At 38.1% G+C, this 22,436-nt stretch overlaps 1 protein-coding gene and 1 long non-coding RNA gene across 4 annotated transcripts in view; one reads left to right on the forward strand and one right to left on the reverse strand.

Annotated features, from left to right (window-relative positions):
- The window catches only part of Atp6v0d2 (ATPase H+ transporting V0 subunit d2), a 45,962-nt gene extending 23,896 nt beyond the window's left edge, over nt 1–22,066 (forward strand). Inside the window, exons 3-8 of the mRNA XM_046458640.2 lie at nt 10,079–10,257; nt 11,639–11,718; nt 13,070–13,147; nt 17,757–17,933; nt 19,704–19,778; nt 21,329–22,066. Of these exons, the coding sequence (XP_046314596.1) occupies nt 10,079–10,257; nt 11,639–11,718; nt 13,070–13,147; nt 17,757–17,933; nt 19,704–19,778; nt 21,329–21,490 (751 nt within the window). The 3' untranslated portion in view covers nt 21,491–22,066. The remainder of the gene's footprint in view (nt 1–10,078; nt 10,258–11,638; nt 11,719–13,069; nt 13,148–17,756; nt 17,934–19,703; nt 19,779–21,328) is intronic.
- On the reverse strand, nt 391–17,202 carry LOC124102372 (uncharacterized). 3 transcript variants are annotated; one of them, XR_009228123.1, is made up of 4 exons: nt 16,074–17,202; nt 9,324–9,401; nt 8,039–8,168; nt 391–3,946 (listed from the first exon to the last, which is right to left on the reverse strand). It is a non-coding gene; the product is annotated as an uncharacterized LOC124102372 (long non-coding RNA). The 3 variants fall into 3 exon arrangements; XR_006854858.2 differs by having other exon boundaries at nt 391–2,520; nt 16,074–17,199; XR_006854859.2 differs by having other exon boundaries at nt 391–2,520; nt 16,179–17,196.
- Nucleotides 22,067–22,436: the final 370 nt, after the last annotated feature.

The raw sequence follows: 22,436 nt of genomic DNA on the forward strand, positions 1-22,436 counted from the left end.
TGTTTTTTTTTTTGCTAGAAAGAAAAATGAATGCGACAGCAAAATTGTTTTTTAAAATACATTTTCACTTCCTCTATTTAAAAGAGAGAGAGAGAGAGAGAGAGAAGCATCAGAGTAAATGTTACCAAAAATGCAAGAGGGAGCAGAATGTTTATGGGGATATTCTAAATCTCAGCAGATTATTTACCAAATCAGGCAAAATGGCTGGGCTTCCCCATGTGAGCATCCTTATGTGCTTAACTCTGGATTAAGCGTACCCAGGGTTTAATGTAATGTTTACCAATGTAATCAAGGAAAACTTTCATTTAAAAAAAATTAACACATTGGGAAATACTTCCCATATAACATAGCCTTTGTTATCCTTATAACAATAAGTATGGGTAGAACTGATAAGAATGAATCAGCACCATTTATTGAGGAGATTCACTGAGGAATAAAATAACTTACAAAACATACACAAAGTTACACACACACACACCAGTTCTTTCCATGAACAATTACCTCTGAGAATTTATTTTATATCCCTATCTTGGATTATTCTTCTGTACAAGTGTGACTTAGTCAACATATCACATAGTTTTGGTCACCTTAAACAGTATCATTGTCATTAAGAATACAATATATTATGTTTTGCAGGTAAAAAAAAAAAAAAAAGAATTATGACCAGACCTGTTAGGTAGAAAGGAACCTGTATCAAACAAGGCCTAATATAAGGAGGTGACTCCCATGTCTAAGACAATGTTTTCAGACAATGAATCTGTTGCAATCACCAAGTAATTTACTATTCATTTGGGACCAAAGGAAGTGTTCAGACTGAGTTCTGAAGTGCCTCCATCTATCAAAAAGGTTTGGGCCTTTTTACATATTAAAGTGATTATCATTTATAACAACCTATTAGCAAACTTCTTTTTGAAATCAATGATTATATTCCCAAAGAGGTAATATTGGGTCTTTTGAACTCCAGATATCTTTTACAAAGCATTATATTTTTTAGAAAACCTATCACAAAAAGGCAACTCGAGGTTTTGAAGGTGCAGAACAGAATGGTAATAGGCTTTTCACAATAAGTATAAATAAAATAGAGCTAAGGACTAACATCTGAACAGGTAACATGATTTATGGTCTTGTCGTGTTCCAGTCTTCCACAGAACTATACCACTCGGCTCCTTGTCTCTACACCACACAGGCTTGATACACTCCCATTGTCTAAGAGCAATAGGCAACTTTAGAAAGAATTCTGGGGATTGAATCCAGGGCCTGCTGCGTGCTATACAAGTGTTCAATCGAGCTATACCTCCATCCATTTTTTCATTTTATTTGAGACAGGACCTCACTAAGTTGCCAAGTCTGGCCCAGAACTTGCCATCCTCCTGCCTTAGCCTCATAAATAACTGGAATTGTAGGCATTCACTGATGAGTGCCACCAGAAAGGATTCCTTTAGCTGGAACTAAATGTAAGACTTCAGAGATGCAGAAATCTCAGGCTTAAAAATGAGTAAAAACCTTATTTTTTTTTCACATTAAAGATTACATGGTTTATATTTTCTACTCCCATCCTGCACAAATCTATTTATAGGAAAATCTCTCTCTTATTCGGGGCAGCCCTCTGCCAGTACTTTCATAAGTATTTACAAGTCCTGATGCCAACCATTCAAAATTGAACAAATATTTTCATTTTAAACTGAGGAAATGGAATACTTGTTAAATTGGTTTTTAAGTGACAGAACCGATCTTAAAATCAGGATTATCTGTTCCAAATTCCAGACTTCTTCTGTGACAACTTCTTTTGATTTACAAGCTGCTATTTTGTTGTTGTTGTTGTTGTTGTTGAAAACAAGGTCTTGATAAATTGTCCAGTCTGACCTTGAATTTGCAATCCTCCTTCTTCAGCATCCTGAATAGTTGGGATCAGAGGTGTGTACCACCATACCCCATAGACAGACTGTCTTTATATGTGTGTTTTGATATAATTTGCTCAGTGACCCTGTGAAGTCTTCTTCTCCCATGAGGGCAAGTTTGTGAAAAGATTAATCGGCCTTCTATTTTCTGTTTACTCATCCACTTCAGTCTTGTTTCCTCTCCCATCATGTCACCAAAACCTTGCTAGTTGCTAAGCCCAAGGATGCTTTTCAGCCCCTTCCCAACTCACCATGGCACTTAACGGGTTGTTGACGTCCTGTCTCAGTCATTTTGTGATGACACTTTTTCTTTTCACTCCTTTGACCATTCTAACTCCTTTCCATTCTATCTTTCAAAAATCTCCTTTCTGCCCCTTAAGAACTTTCAGAGGTCTGTCCTGTGCTCTCTTCTAAAATGTATACTTCGTTTTTAATGATTTTTATCCACATCATAGCTGGAGAAGAAATCACAGACCAATTAATAGAGGACCTTATATACAAGGATGAAAAACTTGTGCTTTATTCTGATCACTGATAAAGAGAGAAGGAGAAACAGATTCAGTGCCTTCAGGTTTTAAGATCACATGATTTAGGGGCCTGTGGGGAAATCAGGCAGTCATATCTGCAAAAAGAAAGGACAAGAATATGGGTCAGGGCTGGGGCTGGGGCTCAGTGGGAGAGTGCCTGCCTAGCATGAGTGAGCCCCTGGGTTTTATCACAACACCACAAAAAAATATATGTAAAGAGAGAGGGAGGGGAATATGGATTTAAGGTTGGGCAGAGAGATTTTGATTAGAGTTGAAGATTTGCAAGAAGTCTGCTTCTACATGATAGAGAGAAAAGTGTGGCCATGGGTGAGAACTTTGAGTGGAACATACTGAAAGAGAATAATGTCAAAAATAGCATCCTTGGTTAATTATACACATAAATATTTCTTTGCTCTGCTGGCTAAGAGGACTTAAAAGGAACAACAACCTAGTAATAAGCTCAGCTCATGCCTAGATCTTGATTTCTAATGCCCTTCTCCCAGACAAGGAACCAGATGTCCTTGGAGAAATAATCGATTCTAGGACTGAGGCAGGAAGTATTCAAGATGAGCCTGGACTTCCTTGTAGTGCTATAAAGTAAGAAAATGCTAGAGATAAGTACAAACACACACCATGATGTCACGGGTACATCAGAGGAGCCACTTGAAGGAGCTTGAAGTGGCCAACGTCTGGAACACTTGAAGCAACAAAATAGAGGAAGTAGCATTGAATCATCACCCCAGGTATAAAATAAATATCCGCAAATCTGTATTGGTATAAGTAAATGGTTAAACAAATTAATAAATAAAGGTGAAGGGACAAAACTCCCTTGGTGAAGAATTCCAAATGATCTACGTAGATACTTTGTGCTCGGAGATGAGAACCACAAATCTTTCTTCTATCCTTTTTTTGTTTTTAATTTAATTAATTTTATTTATTTATTTCCTTTTGAATTGAGGTCTTACTATGTTATCTAGGCTGGTCTTGAACTTCTGGGTTCAAGTGGTTCTTCTGCCTCAGCCTCCTGAGTAGATGGGACTACAGGCTTGTGCCACTGAACCCAACTTTTTTGTTTAGTTAATTTTTTTTAAGAGATTGGTATCTGGCTATTTCTCCGTTCAGCATCCCTAATTCTTAAGTATCCTGAACACAGAGACATGGAAGTTTCCTTCCAAAAAAATGAAATATGGAAAAGGATGGAGGAGTACTTTTACTTTGGAGACACCTGACAGATACTACTTAAGCCAGTTGATCGAGGTCAACATTGACAGTCACAAATAATGGTAATACTAATCCATACCTTTGATATGATGTGATAAAATAGCACTCTACCTATGTGGTCACAGCCCAAGCCTTATAATAAAACACACAACTCCCAGTAATGAGGCATCCTATAAAATCTCTGACCAGTACTCCTCAAAATTACCAGGATTGTCAAAAACAAGTCTGAGAAACTGCCACAACCCAGAGAGGCCTGAAAAGATGTGGCAATTAATGCAATGTGGTGTCCCGGATGAGATCCTAGAACAGAAAAAGACATTAAGTTAAAACTAAATAAGTTTGAATGAACTATGGACTTGAGTCAAAAATAATATGCATAGGGCTGGGGTTGTGGCTCAGTGGTAGAGTGTTCATCTAGCATGTGAGAGGCCCTGGATTCAATCCTCAGCACCACATAAAAATAAATAAATAGAATAAGGGTATTGTGTCCAACTACAACTAAAAAATAATAATATGTCTATATGGATTCATTAATTATAACAAATATGCCATACTAATTTAAGATGTTCACGATGGGATAGTTAAGCACAGTGGTACATGCCAGTAATCCCAGCTACTTGGGATGCTGAAGCAAGAGGCTCTACAAGGAAACCTTGGAATACTTCCATGGGCCATAATGAACCCCCTCCACATTTTTTCCCTTTGATTTCATTTTAAAAGCCTGAATTTACCTCTGTCTCTGCTCACTCTGATTCAGTGCTCATTAGCGCACCGGCAATCTAACTCTCCAATAAGAGTCTCTTGGATTTTATCTGAGGGACAAATGACATTGTGACTAATAACTCTTCACTGTGTAGTGTCCAATGTCTTTTCTGTCTTCTTAGATCAGTGATCACCATCCTTTGATACACCCCAGTAATTTAAAAATGCACAAAAATTCTTCTAATATGTGCATTTTAGAACACTAAAATTAAAAAAAAAAAAAGAAATTAAGTCAGTGCAGTGGCACATCCTTATACTCCCAGCTACTTGGGAGCCAGAAGCAGGAGGATCACAAGTTTCAGGCTAGCCTGGGCAACTTAGCAAGACCCTGCTCCAAAATAAAAAGAGCTGAGAATGTAGCTCAGATGTAGAATACCCTTGGGTTCAATCTCAGTAGTGCAAGAAAAGAAAAATGAAATTAAAAGTCATCCTAGTGAAAAAATTTTGAATGCCCTCTAGGATAGCAATTTTTCAACTGTGTTACATGTCCCCCTAAGTGTGGGGGGTAACTTTCCAAGTGTTATGAACATGGGAATAATGGCAAGGTAACCATCTTCTAGATCCTGAATGCCTATACACACTAGAACTGCCTAAGAGAACTTACAGGAAGGCCATCATGCTGGGTCCCTTCCACCTCCTTTTCACAACTGTCATTCTCCCCAAGTGCTTTTTCCCACTTTTCTCTCTAAACCACACCATGATGCACAGCCCTGAGGTCTGGAAGGTTTTAGGGCACAAAACAAACTATGGGACCGCTCCCTGTACTGGCATGGCACAGCACACTGGAGATCTTCACTGGACTCTGTTTCTTCTCTCATGCCAGGGTGCTCAGCCAAGGACAGCCATTTCCCAGCTTTTGCTAAGACACTGAAGTACTAAAATTTTACCCATAGAAGAAAGTTCCTCTAATTCAGCAATACATATAATGCCTGTCACATAGAAAAATAAATAAATAAACATTTTTTAAAATAAATAAATAAAAAGACTTAGAATTTTTAAAAAATATTTTTTAGTTGTCAATGGACCTTTATTTTATTTCTTTATATGCAGTGCTGAGAATCGAACCCAGTGCCTTACACATGCCAGGCAAGTGCTCTACCACTGAGCCACAACCCCAGCCCCAAGATGTAGAATTTTAAAAATATATTTTTATAACCTAACATTTTTAAAATTGAGTAATTTAATTAGTCTATCACAGTTTTAGATGAGTTCGTGGTTTTCACAGGTGCTTATATCAGAGTTACAGAATAAAATACTTAAAAAGGCTGGAAATAAGGATTTTTGTATAGACCATGAATAAGAGAAAAATTAATCTGACTGATTAGGCACTGCCCCTGGCTCTGTCATTACTTATGAACAGAATTATCTGAAATATGTGGGTTTGAACTAGATGAATAACTGGATGTCTTAAAGATCAAAAATTGCTCAGCAATTATTTTATTCTTGCCAGTGGAGGCATGGCCCTGGAGGTCTATAAAGACTACAGTCTAGAGCGGAATGAACTGTCTTGGGCAGGTTACCTTCCACCCCAACAGCCAGTAATAATGATATTTGATGCAGATATCTGATGGGGAGAAGAAAGGGGACAGGAAAGAGACCTCTGCCCCCAGCATGAGCCAAGCCCTGGATTTGGCCTTAATTTCCCGAACACCACAATAACTGGTATTACTGTCCCATTTTAGAAACAAAGTCACTCAAATAAGGAGTGGAAATAAAATTGAATTCAATCTATAAAACTCTTACTGACTGTAAGACAGGACCTAGCCACTCTATTAATATAATAATAACAATAACAACAACAACAAGCATACTCAACACACACACATGCACACATGCTATATAGTCACAGACTTGTTTGTTACATGAGGGTGAAATCCTGCTTATAGCATTGACATTTGTCACCCATCAACATCAGTCTCCTAGTCCTCTGCAGATTGGGCATGTTAACAGCTCATATGCTTTTACATTACAGGGATGCTGTGGGGAACAATTAAATGTCTAGAGCCAGCTAAGGATTATTAAGAGCTAGCAATTCCCTTCTCAGGTAATTGCTTTTGAGCCATAAAGGGACAGTTAAATAAGCGCTTCCATTTTAATATCATTTTCAAGAGATAAAAAGGATTCTAAAATTCCATAATGTCTAAATTTGGTACTGCTGTTTGGGAGGTGAAGAAACTGTATAGTCATGTGCTTTTTATAAAGGGATAATTGCCTACTTCAAAAACTTCTTTAGTTAGAATTTTTATTGGGGTAAACTGTAGAAGTTCCACAGAGAAGGAGCCTTACTTTTCAGAAATCAATTCTTGTGCAGGAAGTCTGCAACTCATGAAGCCATTCTGCAGACAGTGCTTCTAAGTGTCCAGGTTAATTTTAATCCATTGCAAGGTGTCATTTTTCAAGTCTATCTTGTGACAGTTCAGCCCTGTCACTGTCAAACCTTGAGAACCTCAGCTCATATGGGGACTGTCCCTTCCCTCTTCAGCTGTCTGCACATTCACCTTCTCCACTGCCTCATTCCCATTTAGCACTTAAACATCTTTGTTTCTCTCCCACCTTTTAAAAAAAATACTAAAACTCAAAGCTAAAACTCATTTGGTCCCTATATTTTCATGTAGCTCTTTCCCTTTACTTTCCATTCAACTCTTGATAGGAACTCTCTCTTTAGCCTCCTTACTTCCCATTTATTCAAAGACACAGTGGTCAGGCTTCTACTTTCTTCTCTCTCCCACAAACACACTCCCCTGAAAGTGTTTTTGTTTTTTTTTTTTAATTTTTTAATTTATTTTTGTAGTTGTAGAATGCCTTTATTTTATTTGTTTATTTTTATGTGGTGCTGAGGATCGAACCCAGGGCCTCATGCATGCTAGGCAAGCGCTCTGCCACTGAGCTACAGCCCCAACCCCCTGAAAGTGTTTTCATCGAGTTCACAGATGACCTTTTAGCTGTCATATCTATGGATGTCTATTTTCATTGACATATCTGGCCCTTTGACACTCTGTCACTTCTTTCTAGAGCTCTCTAGTATTCACACCTCAGTTCTCCTCCCATCTGATCATCTTTTTCAGTTTTCTTCAAGGTCTTTAAATATTGGAACTCCCCAGAGTTATCAGGAAAGAACACTTTACATTCCTTCTGGGATATGATCTTAGATATTCCCAAGACTTTGGCTTCCACCTTTAAATGACTCCCTCCTTGCTGAGCACAGTGGTACACACCTGTAATTTCAGCAACTCAGAAGGATCACAGGTTTGAAGTCAGCCTGGATAACTTAATGAAACCCTGTCTAAAAATTTTAAAGGTGAGGGGAAAGGGGTTGGGGATGTAGCTCAGTGGTAGAGCACCCTTAGGTTCAATCCCCAGTACTGCAAAGATAGATAGATAGAAAGATAGATAGATAGAAAGAATGAATCAATCCCTCCCTCCAGATCCTCCCAAATGCCTCTAGTCTACCACTGTTTCCAGGATTCAGACTTCTGAGGCTTCCCTAGCACCTCCTCTTGGATATCTCCTGGGCACCTTAAACTCATTACACTCAAAATATCTGTACTCACTGCAACCTCCTCTTCCTCCAATGCACTCATCTCATTAAGTAGCCTCCAAATCTAACTTCTAGAAACCTATGCATCATACCTGATGATTAAAAGCAGCATGGATAAGGGTTATGAATAGGGTCTCAGCTGAGTTCGATTCTCAGTTGCCCACTTGGTAGCTGTATGTGTTACGGGCTTGGTTTGTGTCTCTCTGGGTCTTGGTTCCTCACCTGTAAAATGGAAATAAGAATAGACTCTACCTTACAGTGTTCTTATCAAGATTAAATAAGGTAAGTTTTACAAAGCCCTCATACTATATGTGTGTATTTACCTCTTCTCCTGTTCTAATATTTAATACATAGATGATAACACTCCCTTCCACTTAAAGGTATTCAGTATCCTTCATTACCTTCAACATCCAAATTCCTTATCTGGTCTACCATGACTGTGCATGCTTGCCTCAGCCCCATCTCATGTCTCAATACCAGGCCAAAAAAAAAAAAAAATTCTGAATATTCTGTGCTGTCATGGTCGGGGCTTTTCAAATGTTCTTCCTTCCTCCTTGACATACTTCCCCCCAGCTTCTGGCCCCTTGTGCCTGCAAAGCTCCTCCTTGTTTTTCAGGTATCAACTGAAATGTTACTTCCATAGGAAGTCTGATTCCAACTGTAGTGGCACCCCCCTTTCTCCACAGAAAAGACTTAACTGGGCTGCTCCAGAAATCTTCACCATAGCTGATTTTAGGACTGCCAGCAAGAGTCTCTACAAAAGAGTTTAATGTAGATAAACTTCCTATTTTCGTGTTGCTCTATCTTATTTGGACACTGGCCAGGAAGAAATCAGCACTCCAGGTTCTGTACACCCCTTACTAGTTTTTCACAAACGTATCCAGTATAGTAATTTGTAGAAATGTACAAACAAGGCCTCTGGCCTTGAGCTGGGCTTCACAGAGATGTCTACATTTCTAAGGTAAGAGAAGTTACCAATTGGGCTCCATGGTAACAGCTGGCAGGGGGAGGAAAGAAAGAGGAGAAGAAGCTCTCCCCTTTTCAAGTGCTATCCTTGAAGAGTGCACTTGCCCAAAACAGTGAAAGAAAAAGCTGCTTTTATGTTAACTTCTGAGCCCCTCCCCTTACACACTGGATATAAAACTCTGAAACTACCTGAACTCGGGGTTTAGGGGATTGATTGATTACAGCAAAAGCTGTGCCCTCTGAACCTGGCTGCAGCCCAATAAAACTGTTTCCTGCTATCTTCGGTGCCTTGCCTCATCTATCCCTACAATACAACTACAATCACCACACCACCCTTTGTTTCTTTTGTATAGCATGTGTACGCTTCATTATTGTTTACTGTAAATGATTCTTTGTTCAGTTAGATCCTACCTTGAACTGTATTCCATGTGAAGCAAGGGACTGGGTCTCCTTTACTCCCCAATCTGATTTCTTGGAATATCTTAGGTGCTGGAAACATGAGCAAACAAACACATTCACCCAGTTTTGAAGGCACAATTTATATCAAGTAAAGAAATCACAAAAAGTATAAACCTATGGGCTCTTGAGGACATGGGTTGAGTGGCTAGAAAATTCACTACCTGGTCTCATAGGAGGAAAGAACACAGAATATTTTTAGCATGAATTTTGAATTTTCTGTGATAGGCTTCACTGTTGATTTGAATAGTCAATTTTTAAAGTAGAATGAGGTGCTCTAGGTCTGTCAGGACTGGAGTCCATTTTGATAAATCAAACACTTCACACCCTCACTTCTGTTCCACCACATCTGATGATTATTGCACAATGGCCATCTTTTGCATATTCCTACCAGCCGAGGTTTTGTTGTTGTTGTTGTTTTTAGTTCTGGATATTGAACCCAGGGCTTCACATATGTAGGCAAATGCCTTCCCTCTAAGCTACATCCCCAACCCCACCAGTTAAAGTTTGTTAATTAGTTGATTGTGGTTTTTCAAACTATGACTGATATTTTTATCCACTATATCTCCTAAACCTCAGAGTTTAAAATTTTTAAAATGTTCCCTTTTTAAACGAAAGAGATTATGGCTGAACTGTATTTTTTTACTTATGGGATGCTGCTTTTCTTTATGCAGTTGGTTCTCTAATATTTGAGTCTTCTCCTAAACCAGGTGCAGTTACATGATAGACAATGTGATTCTACTGATGAATGGTGCATTGCAGAAAAAATCCGTGAAAGAGATTCTGGCCAAGTGCCACCCATTGGGCCGTTTCACAGAAATGGAAGCTGTCAACATTGCAGAGACCACTTCAGATCTCTTTAATGCTGTTCTGGTTGAAACACCATTAGGTATGCATGCATAAGCTGCCCATGTATGCTATCCCAGTCAGTAGAAAATGTGCTTTCAGTTCATAATTTTTTCTAACATGATTGTGTTTTTATACAATACAGATTTGCTGCAGTTGGGGGGGGGGGCATTTAAAGATTCTTCTAATCTTTTTTTTTTTTTTTTTTTGAGGGGGGAGTACCAGGAATTGAACTCAGGGGCACTCAACCACTGAGCCTTATCCCCAACCCTATTTTGTATTTTATTTAGAGACAGGGTCTCACTGAGTTGCTTAGCACCTCGCCATTGCTGAGGGTGGCTTTGAATTCACAATCCTCCTGCCTTAGTCTCCCAAACTGCTGGGATTATAGGAGTGTGCCTTTGTGCCCAGCAGATTCTTCTAATCTTGATCCATCATTTTTCAGGCTAAGGTAAATGAATCAACCTGCTTAGGGTCACATGTGAACCATTCATAGTGGAGAAGAAGCTGGGGATCATCTTCCAACTTGCAAACCCTGTACTATGAATGTTCATTTATTATTATTATTATTATTATTTAATAATGCAATCTTATTCTTTAACAATGCTAAAGGAATAACTTTATGAGTATTATTTATCTATTATTGTCAGGAAATCTGGATAGTAGCATTTCATTGTTAATCATTTGTCAAAATAGATGCCTTTTATTTTAACTTGCTGGGGATTAAACCCAAGGCCTCCTGTGTAATAAGAATGTACTCTACCACTAAGCTGCACCCCTAGCCAAAATGATTGCCATTTAAGACAGAAATTTAAAAAGGCAAAAAAAAGAAAAAACTTTGTGTCACCCTTTTGTGTCCAAGGCTAAGGCAACATAGCCTATGGAAAAGGGGTGAGTCTAGAATCAGATATGAGCTGAAGTCAGGCTCTGCCTGGTCTCACCAAGGTGACTTGGGAATACTCAATTTATCCCAGTTTCTTCATTTTGGAAATAATCATATCTTGTGGTAACAGAGTTTTGCAAACTAACTGTGACATAATTTTTATCCATAACAGCATAAATTAGGTTGCAAATGATAAATATTACTACTAGATAAGCAGCCATGTGTTGGGGATATAAAGGAGGGATTTCAAAAAGTGAGCCTTCAGTGAATAGTTCCAAGGTGCTGAGAAGATTAAAATAAACCAAAATGAATTCAGTGTTTAGTACAGTGAGCAGTGTCCAGGCCTCATTCATAGTAAATGCTCTATAAATAATAACTTCTATCATCCTAGTTCCTGCTAGCCTTATTGAGTCTGTAGATTGCAACTCCATAGTGTTCTCATTAGGCGTGAACAGAGAGTCGTGTGTTCAGGAAATGTTATCTACACTTTATAATCTTGCCTTTGATTTATTTATTTTTTGTGATAAATTTCTGTTTTCAGCTCCATTCTTTCAAGACTGTATGTCTGAAAATACCCTAGATGAGCTGAATATTGAATTGCTGCGCAATAAACTGTATAAGGTAATGGTTTTCCTGAATATTATATTTTTCTTGATTATGCAATGTATCATAACCAGAGTTCTTTATCAACAAAAGTTACTTTGCCCATCAGCCAACTTCTATAATAATGAAGCTATGCAGATTTGGAATGTAGTTCTTTTTTGTCTGTCTTCCCATTGCATTCATGCATGTCAGCTTCCCTCAGCCAACAAGATTTTTGAAAGGAAATAGCATTACCCGTACTTCTGTATTCCTAGCTCCATGCACAGTTCCCAGAATATAAAAGGTGTTGTTTGGATGGTGGTAGGTGGATGGATAAAAGAGTGGGGTGAACCATATCAATCCATTTAAAGTAACCAGCATGCATAGTAAACCTTCTGCTATATAGTGTCCCTCACTGTCGTTGATCCTGTTATAGAGTCCCCACATCTCATAGTTAACCTGCCCACACAATTTTAAAGTACAGTGTGCAGCAGTCACCAAAATTAAAAACATACACCACTTTGCACAATCCAACTGTATGGACTGTGTTGCCACCATTAGAGTAGCCCTGTGTATGAGCTGAGCAAATCTGCCCTTTTTCATTCCAACCTTTGTAGCATCTTTGGATACTCCCACAGGATAAATTAATATATAGTGTCATTTATGTATAGCATGCTTAGCTTAAACACATGGTCCTCTCAAAAGTATTGTACTACAAGCAATTTTTCTTTTTATAAAAAGACTTGTGGGCTTTAAGGAGATGTCCCTGAGATATAACTAACAGAAGGCACCACTCTAAGCCATTTGTAGGCCTTAACTTACTTCATCTAACAGCCAAACTGGGATTTCTACCATACCCATTCCTCAGGTGAAAAAACTGAGACATGGAGATATAGGGTTTCCTTGGTAGATGTTAGTTAGCTAGTAAGCATGAGAATTGGGATTCACACATGGGCAGTCTGACCCTGCAACCTAGTCTGTCTTTCCAATATATCCTCACACTCAAGTCATCCCAAATATGTTTCTGAGAGATTAAATGTCAGCACAGGGCCGCTAAAATCACTTGCTAGGCTCAGAAAAGAACTTGGCACTCTTGTTAGAATAGCCAGAATTAACCATGTGAAATAATTCAAGAACCATGCAAAAAAAATGCATAATTATAAGTTATGATAAGTGCCATTTTGTTCTTTTATGGAGTTCTTTTTTAGTCTGTGCAACATGCCACAACATGAAAGTGTCTACCAAATTTATTATAAAATGTCTCCCTATTGGAAAAAAAATAATTCAATTGCCATAAAAGCATTTAATACTCCATAAAAAAACTGATCTAGAAATTTCCAAAAGGAAAACATATTCATTTTATTGTTTTATGATCTTTCTTCTTTTTCAGTCTTACCTTGAGGCATTCTATAAATTTTGTGAGAATCATGGTGATGTCACAGCAGAAATTATGTGTCCCATTCTTGAGGTAAGAAAGAGCCCCTGAATATTTTATGCCAAATAATGTGTTTACATACTTTTTCTTGTTTTGACCCTGCTTATATTTTTTTTATCTTAGAAGCCATGTAAAAAATAAGCAGACACTTGATTATATATGTCATTTGATGTCTTAAATTAAGAGTAGTATTTGCTTGGGACCCAGGGGCATAGCTCAGTGGTGGAGTGCTGGTTTGTCTACTTCTGCAGCAGATATTATACTCTTTTTAATTCCTCTTTATCACCATGATTCTATCTATGCTTAGAGGGCCTCTTGCATGAAGGTGGATTTACAAATGCATGCATGATCAGGGCAGGGAAGTTTTGTCCTCTGAAACTAAGTTTTATGTAAAGAATATTTTTAATCATAGGTTATCTGTTATGTTGACTTCACAGGTGGATAGATATTGAGATAACCCAAAGACTTCTGATTTCAAGAAAAATCTAAGCAACATAAGAAAAAAGCAGCAACAACTGAACATCATTTGCATGTATTTTAATCTAATGTTCTGTTACTGCATATATGAAATTAGTTTTCCTCATATATCTAATCATTAAAATTTTACAGTTAAAAATATGTAGGTATCCCCTGTTGAAATTCTTAAAACCATTGCACTGCTTGAAGTAAAGATCAACAAAAAGTAAAGAACTCCAAAACTATGTTTATCCTTATCCATGTTATACAAGAAGAAGGTATCAAATAAATAAATAACTTTTTTTTTTTTCATGACAAACTTAAAATCAGAAAGTGAGCTAGTCTCTTTCATGCTGGTCATATAATATGAGTAACCTAGTGACCTTATGAAACTGCCCTCTTTCTTTTCATAATTTTAGCCACACAGTAAGTCTTATTTATTATAAAAATGTCTCCCTATTGGAAAAAGTCTTATTATTTATCGTTCACAACTAGTTTTTAGTTGGCATCATTTCTATGGTTTAGAAATGGTTTTGTATATCTTAAACCTAGAAATATGTGAAATAAAAGTTTTGTTAAAACTTATAACTTTACAAAAGGTATAAAATGGCGCTATTCATAGCCAACATTTACTATGCGATAGTCTATCCTGTGTGCTTTATATTCATGAATTCACATGGACTTCAGAAGTGCACAACAAAATGGGCATTTTAGTATTTGGTTTTCAGAAAGCACAACTGAGGCACAGAGAAGGGTAGTGACTTACCTATTGTTATAACTCTAGTAAGTGGTAGTGTCAGGATCTGAACCAGGCAGCCTGGCTCCTGGTTGTCAGCTGTGCCCTATGCCTCTGTATGAACTTCACCATTCACAGTTGTTCTGTATAAAGTACTAATTCATAAGCAAGATCCTACTGTATGGCCTAAAAATTCAGAAATCAGTAAGAATTATGTTTTTGTAATCCTCACTAGTGTAAAAAGACACAATAGTGTTAGAAAAATGTTTGCCGCTGAAAGAATTTGACCAAATAACTATAAGCCCAGTGTTCTCATTTTTTCTTTCCTATCTTCAAAATACTATCAAATTAGAATAATTTTTTTAACTATTAAAAATGAAAATTCAGCTACCACTATACAGCTGTACATGGCATGCTGGACAACATTATAACCTTTCTAATAATATGTTCAGAGAAGATCTGTTCATTTTACATACATATTTTTCATCATGTAATTACCTTCCTTTCATTTGTGCAGTTAGAGATAAATTTATAAAGTTTCATATACATGCTCATTTAATCTCACTTGATGGTTTCTTCAAAAGACTTAAGATGATAGAAGAGAGCATAAATCTAGACTTGCATGTGAAAATTTGGCCTCATTATAAGATTGTACCTCCATATGAAGAAAAGAAATTGATTAAAATTCAAAACAAATACATTGCAGTATACTATCACCTTTTGTTCCTGATCTTCCATCTACTGTAAATGGTTAATGATACAGTACACAGGCAATAAGGTTGGGCTGGATTCCAGTTCACCTCACCCTTCCATTGCCATGGACACCTCTGCTCTCTGAACCCCACCAGGTGTATCCTTTTTCCTTTAAGGAACTGGCAATGTGTGACCTGATCAGTTCAACTCTATGATATACAACTGATAATTACTGAATAAGTCAACAGTATGTTTTTTTCTTAACAACAATAAAAATAAGTTATGATTTGAAAATGAATATTTCTAGAGTGGTAAGGGCATGCAACATACACTGTGCCACATAGGAACCCAGTTCCCTGCAAAGAAAACAGGAGCTAAATCAAACCAGTAACACCCCATTTGATTTCCTGTAGTCAGATGTTGTCAAACTTCACTTAGGGATGATCAAAGAATAGTCTTTTCATAATTCTAAAATTATAGTTCTTTTCACTGAGAGGATTCACACACACACACACACACACACACACACACAGCCTCTACAGTAGAAGAATAAGGTGGATATTCACATAGTTATACTTGAGGGAAATGAAAGTATAATAGGGGTTCAAAGGAAATCATGTCCACTTAGGGAAGAAATAGAAGGGCTTATTGTGAAAAATGGCATTTGATGGGGCCCTCAAATACAGGGAATTCAACATGCAGAGGTATGGTACAGGGTCTATGTGTTGCAGGCTAGGGGAAGAAGTAGTAATAAGGACAAGGAATTGGCAAGTGTACAGAATGTTCCCGTAACTATTGTGTCTGTTGAAGTCCTCTGTTCTTGACAGGGCATGTTAAGCCCTTCATGTTCTCTCCCCAGTTACCAGTCCACCCACCTCTCTAATTGCTTCCCCGATGTTTGAATTACAATCATTCCTCCAAAATGTCATGCCCTCCTTCACTCAGGCTCCTCCTCTGGCATGGCCTCTGCTGTCTTGCATATCTGCAGTGCTGCCTACCTTGCCCTAATTCTCGCCTCAAAATCCTAACATCTTAGAACTAGAAAACACATAAAAGAACATCTGGGACAATCACCTCCATTGTTGCTCCTCCTGCCCTAATTTTTATTTTAAGGTTTCTTGTTGCTGTGAATCTCCCTCTTGGCATTTCTTCTTTTGTCCCTTCAAGGTCTAAACTTACTGACAGGTCTGGTGCTCTTCAGTAGCCAGAGGCAGCTGCTTTTGCTTCCCAGTAGGTCCACTCCCAGCTCCTGGCCCACCCATAATTTCCATGAGAGCAATCAAATGGATCAGACAAAACTCTCACTCTCCTTCTGATAGGAAACACCTGTTCTAACAAAAGAATTCCAGTAAAATCTGTTGCAAGTCTGGTTTTGTCACTGGTTAATTATCAGAAGTAATGATTAAAGGATAGCACAGAAAAATTCTTTTCAGCTTCTGTAGGCACATGAATAACCTTGGAATCTTGTTAAAAAGCAGATTCTGGTTCAGTAGGTCCGGACTGTGGCCTGAGACTCTGCATTTCCCTCGGGCTTCCTAGTGACAAACTCCTACTGAGTTGTGAAATACTGAGTAACAACATTGTAGAAAATATTAGAGAACTTGGAAAGTAATAACACCACAGACTGTTCTATTGGATTCAGTAAACAGTTAAGATGTTCCTGTGTGTTGGGCACTAGTTATTCAAAAATGAACAAGGAAGAAGAGATTTGATCCCTCAAAGATCTAAGAGTGCAGTGAGCATAAAACACAGGCACAGATTTCAAACTAATGTGTAAGTATAGGGCACTTCAAGTTTCTGAGGCCAGTGACCATGGCAAATACCAGGGTAGGTGGGAGAGGAATCCTGGAAGGATAGAATAAGATGGAATGGTCAGAATAGGTAGAAGGAGAACCAAGAGATAGTAAAAACATGGACAGCAAATGAAAAGAAGGAAGTCTCTAGAATGAGTGATTGGATGAACTAGGTTTTACATGAGGATGGGAGCTAGTGGCTTTATATTGACTTACCTTGAGGATCATGTAGCCAACCCCATCCTCTTACGAATAAGGAAGCATAGGCCCTGAGAGGAAGATAACTCACCCAAGCCATAGAATTCTTAGGTACAGAGTTGGATTTTCTTTTATATCTAATCAAGGATACTAAAAAAGAAAATCCAAACCATGAAAATAGAAACAAATGGTTAAAATTATGAGCTAGGGATATCACTTAGTGGTAGAGCACCTGCCTAGCTTGCATGAGGGCCTGGAATCAATCCCCAGCCCTGCATGTATGTGCAGGCGTGTGCTCATACCCACACCCACAATTATACTGACAACATTTAGAAAGAGATGTTAACTTGTATGAAATGCACTCCCCCCCCCCCCAAAACTGTGCTAGGCACTTCCACTTATATGGTCTTATTCTGTCCCTGACTGCACTATAATGCATCGTATTCCCATTTTTATGGTACTAGTCTCCATTTTTTATGTGACTGTAGTAGCCCACATGACAGAGATGCAGGGTGTCTGGGAAATAAAACTTGGTGGGGTTTCAAGGGTCGCAGGTCATCACCTCACTGTAGATCCTGCTCTGGGAAGCAAAGTTACTCCTTTCCAAAAAGAGACTAAGGGAACATTAATAATATGTCTGCATTCAAATTAGACAGAGGTCAGAAAAAGAAAGCAAATCACTTCAGAAATGAATGCCTGCTTAGGGTTTTGTTTAGACCATTTTGTAGATTATTAGATTTTACTGATTTTTGTCTTGCAAATTCAGTTTGAGGCTGACAGACGAGCTTTTATCATCACTCTTAACTCCTTTGGCACTGAATTGAGCAAGGAAGACCGGGAGACCCTCTATCCGACCTGTGGAAAGCTCCATCCAGAGGGGTTGCGCTTGCTGGCTCAAGTGGAAGACTTCGACCAGATGAAGAGAGTAGCAGATCATTATGGAGTATGTGATTACCCCAGGTGCCCCAAGCACCTTGTGACCTTGTGTGATTTCTTCTTTTTCTTCTTTTTTTTTTTTTTAAGGTACCAGGGATTGAACTCAGGGACACTTGACCCCTGAGCTACATCCCCAGCCCTATTTTGTATTTTTTTAGAGACAGGGTTTCACTGAATTGCTTAGCACCGCACAGTTGCTGAGGCTGGCTTTGAAGTCTCAATCCTCCGGTGCTGCTGGGATTACTAGTGTGCGCCACCACACCCTGCTACCTTGTGCAATTTCTTCACATATGCTTTAGAAGCCCACACATCCAATTTATACTTCCTGTCAATAGAAGTTATAGTTTATTAGGTAACAAAGAATCATCCCTCCCAAAGACATACTTCAAGTTTCTGGTCCAAGTGTGTTTTTTTAAGGTTTTTGACAAGCAAGTATTTGTTTAAATCTCTAAGGAGTGGCCATCTGAGCACTCCTTTGAAGAGCTTGATAAACCAAGTTACCCAAGAGACTGATGTGGTGTTCTAGAAATGTGAGCTCATGTCAAAGTTATGTGCAATACCCTGACCTAGTGGTCTTTTCAAGTACTCATTGAGGTAGATATTTGGCAAGGGGCCAAATAACTACCTCAACTACAGGACAGGAATGGAGATATGCATGCATTTTTCCACTCCCTTTGCTGAATAGCAGAAATCAGGAGAGGCTGGATGTGGTGGTGCACACCTGTAATACTAGTGACTCAGGAGGCTGAGGCAGGAGGATTAAAAGTTCAAGCCCAGCCTCAGCAATTTAGGGAGGCCCTAAGCAACTTAGCAAGACCCTGTCTCAAAATTTAAAAAGGGCTGGGGATGTGGCTCATTGATAAAGCACAACTAGGTTCAATCCCCAGAATGTGGTGGGAGGGGAGAAAAAGAAAGATAAGAAACTGGGAGAGGAAAGAGAACTACTGGGATTCTTCCCCTCTGCTAGCATTGAGCTACTCTAAAATAGCCTGAAGCTTCTCAGCTCAAGGTTACATATCTCATCCCAGATTCTATTCCCTCTGACTTCTGACAGTTGCATACCCTCCAGGTAACTTTTACCTGGACTAGAATGACACTCATCTTTTCCTATGGAATTTTTTCTTTCTTTCTTTCTTTTTCTTTTTTTTTTTTTTTGTTTGTTTGTGATGCTGGGGATTAAACCCAGGGCCTTGAGAATGCAAGGCAAGCACTCTGCCAACTGAGCTATATCCCCAGCCCTTCCTGTGGATTTTTGAAGCCCTCTAGTAAACAGAAAAGTCAGCAAATGATACATGGACCTTCATAGCATCTCACCAATAATTACATGAGACTATGCAACACAGTATTAAAGGAGCTTTCCCCCCAATTCCCATCCCTTCCACATTTGAAATTTCATGTGAATTTTATCAGTTGTCATCTCCCCTCATGAACCCATATTGATCAAACTATAAGCGTTCACTGAGTCCAAAGAACTGGAGTGTGTAATTAGTTCTGACAGTGTATGTTGAGACTACAATGTCAGCTTTTGCCTCTTGCCTTGTATCCCTGAATAAGTGAAGAGGTTAGAATTTCATCCACACTCTTATTATTTGGATTATTTTTCTCTTTTGTCCAGACCAGAGGCCAAAGATCCCACATAAAATATTCAGGGCTTCTGGTATAGATTTTTTTTTAAAAAAATAAACGCACAGTTTCTATATTTCTAGAAAAATATATTCACATACATTTATAATAAGTGAAGATTTCTTAAAAATTAATCTTTGTCTTTGTTTTTAAGGTATACAAGCCTTTGTTTGAGGCTGTAGGTGGCAATGGGGGAAAGACATTGGAAGATGTGTTTTATGAGCATGAGGTATGATATAAATAAAAAAGGCTATCAGTTAACATACTTTTACTGTGGGTTTTAAATATGCTCTAGTTTGGGTATTCTTTTTTGTAGTTGAGCAGGCCAATCAATGCGTGTCAGTTAATAGCATATTAATGGCTGACTTGGAGTGCCAAGGTTCTACGGCTTACACATGATAGCTTCATATGGAATTGTCCTGGACAAACAGATGTGCAACCCTGGATGCTCTGGAGGAAAGCAGCTATTCCATAATTAACTAGAGAAGCCAGTTAGTACCTCCTCACCATCAAATATTGACAATACTTACTGTTTGGTACATCTCGTTCTAATCCATTTTCCCTTCAGGAAGGGTTTTCCTGTGGTTAAAACACATGGACACAATTTTAAATCTTAGGAATTATTTATATGGAAATCCATTTGGAGATTCTAGACTCTTCTCTTTCCCTAAAAAAGGCAGAGGAGTACTTAACTCATGTATAGTCAATTAGTGGACTACTGGACTGTTTTAACAAAAGTGTTTCCCCCCAACCAGGTAAATTCCCCCCAAATCTAGAGAATGTTTCTCATGTATTCATTTCTCTGAAATCATTGGTCCTTCCATCTCAATCTGACCGAAACTAATAATAGGGTTGGATTGGCTCCTGAAAGCCGTTTGGAAACTTTCTTGTACCTACCCTTTAGCCATTTTCTGAGAGTTCTCATGTCTGTCATAGAAAAAAGCAACAACAATGCAAATTACCCAATATATTAGGGTTCTTTCTAAATTCCACATTATTGTGCTACTGCTGCAAAAGGGACTATTAAAGAAGCTGCCCTTGGCAGGGATAAGTATCTGTTGCTGAGAACAGAGGCAGCCTCCGCTTCCTGACTGTTTTGTGCAGTGTTTTCAGAGCTACACGAGGAACTAAATACTTCTCCTCCTTTTTTCCATCCTAAATGTCAAAATGGAAACAAAGGAAGGAATTTCCAACTTTATTCCAGTTAAATAATTATTTTTGACAATTTTTGTTTGCTCACTTAGCTTTTACAGAATAAAACAACTGTATGGAAAATTGCTGCCAAGTATCTTTTAAAAGCTCATAATATCACTCAATCTAAATTCCAGGAGCCTGTGACATTGCCCCAGAGGGGAGTTAGACACCCTAAATACCTTTTTCAATTTTTAAAAGTTGTGGCCAAGAGTACCTAAATGAGACAAGTTCACTAGGTGGAAGCCAGACAAATATTAGTACAAAGTTAGACACACATTCCAAAATACACCTAGAAATCTTTACCCTAGCAGCAGTGCTGCTAAAATTTGGAGTTTGTATTATGAGTCTATACACTTGGTTTTTTAAAGTGCTGCTTTCTGCATTGGTCAAAGTTCTAATGCTCCCTTTAGAACTTACTGAATTGCTACTGTTTTCTTCTTCCATTTGGCCCAACTTGGATATTGTCTTTTTAAATTCAAATAAGCACTGATTGAACAGAAGCCAGTCTGTAGCTTAATATTATTTCATAAGTGCAGTATGTTCCAGAGAAGTTGATCACCCGTGTTGTTTTTTTTCCTTCCTCAGGTACAAATGAATGTGCTGGCATTCAACAGGCAGTTCCACTACGGTGTGTTTTATGCATATGTAAAGCTGAAGGAACAAGAAATGAGAAATGTTGTGTGGATAGCAGAATGCATTTCCCAGAGACATCGAACTAAAATCAACAGTTACATTCCCATTTTATAAGCCAGTATGGAGGCTTCAAATGCAGACAATCATGAAAGTTAAAAGTTACTGAGGAAAACAAAAAGAATTATGCTACATTATCTAAATTATACAAAAATAAGCCACACTGTACTTTTGTGAATTGTAGATCCACTGCAAACCCAATCAACCAACCTGAAACAAAGCATTTCTTTTGTTAAGCAGCCTTAAATTTTGTTTCCAAATTTATGTTTCATTCTTCAATTAGACACTAGTTTTAATTAACCCTACAGTACTTTTCTTATTCTTACTTGGTCATGTTAAAAATCAGATCTAATGAAAATATTATATTCTTTCTTTTCTATGCTCCTCCAAATACTGAAATACTGAAAATCTCCTTTACTTTTTAACTGCCTTTTCTCCTCGACATCCATAAAAATCAAAAGCTGGATATAGCCAACTTAGACCACATTTAATGAGAAATGTTACATTTCTTTTCTAAGACATTTTGCCTTGGTAGAATTGAGAATGCTACACAATTCCCTTGATGCAAGTAGTGTTAAATTTGTTAATGAGTTACTTTCTCACAACTTTCTTTAAATAAAAAGGAAAACTGTCTTTTTTTTTTTTTTGTGGTTCCTTCATACTTTACCAGAGAAGAAAAATAACCTCACTAATTGTTTTTTGTTTTTTGATTCAGAAGCAAAAATCACAGATATTGTTTGTACAGTATGGGATTCTCCACAAAACCTCAGTAAAAGTGGTGTATAATGCTACCCTGTAAGAGTAAAAGCAACAAAACTCTGCTCAAGTCCTATATCCTAAATCTAAAATCTGTGTTTGCTATGCTTTAAAAATTAAATGCATACAGGGCTGGGGGTGTAGCTGTGGTAAAGTACTTCTCTGGCATGCACAAGGCCTTGGGTTTCATCCCCAACACCACCACCACTACCATCACCATCAACAACAAAATGTAGCTATTTGAGAA

The sequence above is a fragment of the Marmota monax genome, unplaced genomic scaffold (assembly GCF_021218885.2).
Source record: "Marmota monax isolate L192 unplaced genomic scaffold, Marmota_monax_Labrador192_F-V1.1 WCK01_AAM20220418_F8-fsc00147, whole genome shotgun sequence".
Classification (NCBI taxonomy): domain Eukaryota; kingdom Metazoa; phylum Chordata; class Mammalia; order Rodentia; family Sciuridae; genus Marmota; species Marmota monax.